This window comes from Echinops telfairi, unplaced genomic scaffold (genome assembly GCF_000313985.2).
Source record: "Echinops telfairi isolate 266 unplaced genomic scaffold, ASM31398v2 ScPeMD7_7458;HRSCAF=8496, whole genome shotgun sequence".
NCBI classification, from domain to species: domain Eukaryota; kingdom Metazoa; phylum Chordata; class Mammalia; order Afrosoricida; family Tenrecidae; genus Echinops; species Echinops telfairi.
In genome coordinates this window covers 16,112,180-16,114,646 of record NW_022111358.1, presented here as the reverse complement: position 1 = coordinate 16,114,646, position 2,467 = coordinate 16,112,180, and the positions used below count along the sequence as shown (strand labels likewise).

General features: G+C 58.2%; 1 protein-coding gene across 1 annotated transcript in view; it reads right to left on the bottom strand.

Moving 5' to 3' along the window:
* The window catches only part of MPO (myeloperoxidase), a 13,519-nt gene that overhangs the window by 2,851 nt on the left and 8,201 nt on the right, over nucleotides 1-2,467 (bottom strand). The window contains exons 10-11 of the mRNA XM_013005760.3: nucleotides 1,234-1,480; nucleotides 573-753 (exon numbers count right to left, since the gene is read on the bottom strand). Of these exons, the coding sequence (XP_012861214.2) occupies nucleotides 573-753; nucleotides 1,234-1,480 (428 nt within the window). The remainder of the gene's footprint in view (nucleotides 1-572; nucleotides 754-1,233; nucleotides 1,481-2,467) is intronic.

The window sequence follows — 2,467 nt, the reverse complement described above, 5'->3', positions numbered from 1 at the left end:
GTGTGTGTCCATGGGGTAGGGGCAGACTGGATGTGTGTCCACAGGGCAGGATCAGGCTGGGTGTGTGTCCACAGGGCAGGGGCAGGCTGGGTGTGTGTCCACGGGGCAGGGGCAGGCTGGGTGTGTGTCCACGGGGCAGGGGCAGACTGGATGTGTGTCTATGGGGCGGGATCAGGCTGGGTGTGTGTCCGCACCTCAGCTCTGCCGCTGGCTTGGCCAGGAGAACCTGGGCAGGTGCTGAATCACTGGAAAGCTCACGTTCCTCATGAGCAACACGGAGGTGATAGGATCGCCCCCCAGAGTTCACATAAAATGAAGCAAAAGGAAGGGGTGGAGACAGGGCTGCCTGGCTGTGTAGGGGCTTGTGGCTGTTACCATGGCGTTCCATGTTTGACGGGTGCAGCAACAGCAACACTGTCTTCAGGAGGAGCTGGCCCAGTGGGCCCAGGGAGAGGTGGGGGCCGAGAGCAAGGTGCTCCGGTGAGTGGAAAGTCTGGGGTCAGCAGGGAGCACTGAGAAAGGCAGGGACCCCGGTGGGAGGTGTCACAGGGAGGGAGGGTGGGGATTCCCACTGTCCCACACCTGGGAGGCCGTGGTCCCGGCTGCGCTGCATGTTCAGAGCGGGTAGGTCCAGCCCGATCCTCATGACCTGCTTGAAGAGCCGCTCCCGGATCTCATCCACCACGATTTGGTTCTGGCGGTTGAGCTTGGCAGGGGTGGCCATCAGGCCCCGGAGGATGGGGTCTATGCCGCCTGGGGGCGAGACAGGCAAGGGTAAGGTAGGGCCTGGCTCGGGACCAGAACTCCAGTTGGAGTGGGGGCAAGTCCAGGCCAGGAGTGGGGATCAGAGAAGAGGGCTGGACAGGTGCAGCTCCAGGGGCTGCGGAGGCCCCGCCCACGCAGGTTCCAGGGCGTCCAGGTCCCAGGGAACCAGGCCTTTCAGACTCAAGGCTAGGACTCCCTTGTCTGACCAGCTGGCTCGCTGGGACTTCCCGTGTCTGACCAGCTGGCTCCCCAGAGAATGCGAGCACACAGGAAGGAAGCGGCTCCGTAGAAGAGCCAGCTCCATCCCCACTCTAAGGAGCCCTTGATTCCAAGGTTAGAAAGCAAATTCAGGGGAGATCCTCAGAGGCTGAAGGAAAGAGGGTTTCTTCCCAGTTCTCCCCACAGCCCAGCCCACCCCACACTCCCTCGGATGCCCACGGTCCTTTCTCCTGGCCCTGCCAAGCTCACCTTCCAGGACCACCCTCCAGCTGGCAAAAAAGACCTCGCTAAGTGGGACTCGGCTGATGGGCTGGTACCGGTTGTCCAGGCGGAACATGAAGGGTTGGATGAGGGTGTGGCCGTAGCGGAAGGCGTTGGTGAAGACGTTGGCGATGCGTGGGTCCACTGAGTCGTTGTAGCAGCGGTACCGGGGGAGGTACTTCCTCTTGGCCTCTGGCCCCAGCACGAGGGGCAAGTAGTCCCGGTACGTGATGATCTGAGGAGAGACATCGGAGTGGCCTCCCTCTCCCCAGTCCTTCCTGGGAAGATTCCTTCCTTCTGTGCATGGCCAGGGACTTGCCTCCCAGACCAATCCCGGGGTCACACAGAGCTCGCAGCTTGCTGTGTGACCGCGGCAACCCTGGGCCAGTTACTCATCTCTCTCACCCAGTTCCTCAGATGTAAATAAAGGGTCAGGACCCTGCCTGCTGCCTTGTAGTTGTTGTTGTAAGCCATTTCCTAGGCTGCAGGCTTTAGAGCAGCGGTTCTCAACCGGTGGGTCACGGCCCCTTCCGGGGTCGAATGACCCTTTCACAGGGGTCGCCCGATTCATCACAGTAGCACAATTACAGTCATGAAGTAGCAACGAAAATAACTTTATGGTTGGGGTCCCCACAACATGAGGAACTGGATGAAAAGGTTGAGGCATTAGGAAGGTTGAGAACTGCTGCTTTAGAGATCTGTGGTTAAGTGTCTGGCTGCTAACCCAGAGGTCGGTGGTTCAAGCCCATCAGCAGCTCTGAGCAAGAAGGGTGTGGCAGTCTGCATCTTAGATTAGAGAAATATCAAATCGATTGAGACTCATAGCAACCCTATAGGACAGGGTAGAACTGCCCCTGTGGGTTTCCGGACCTGTTCCTCTTTACAGGAATAGAAAATCAAGTCGTTCTCCCTCAGAGCAGCAACTGCTGACCCTGTGGTTAATAACCCACCAGGGTTCCCGGGAGCGCTCACAGTAGAGCCCAATATGTGTTTGTGGCCGCCGGGACCACAGAAGAAACAAGGTGGCACGGTCGTTTGGTTTATCCCAGTGAAAGGGGAAGGCATTCCACAGCATCTCGTTAGATTCTGGACTCTGGAATTGTCTCTGAAGCTCAAATGAATCTCATGGAAGTTCTCATTGCCAATCAGAAGTCCTCGGCACCTACAACCCTTTCTTCCTCCAGGGTCAAAGAGGGTTACAAAGGGGTGTGTGTGTGTGTGT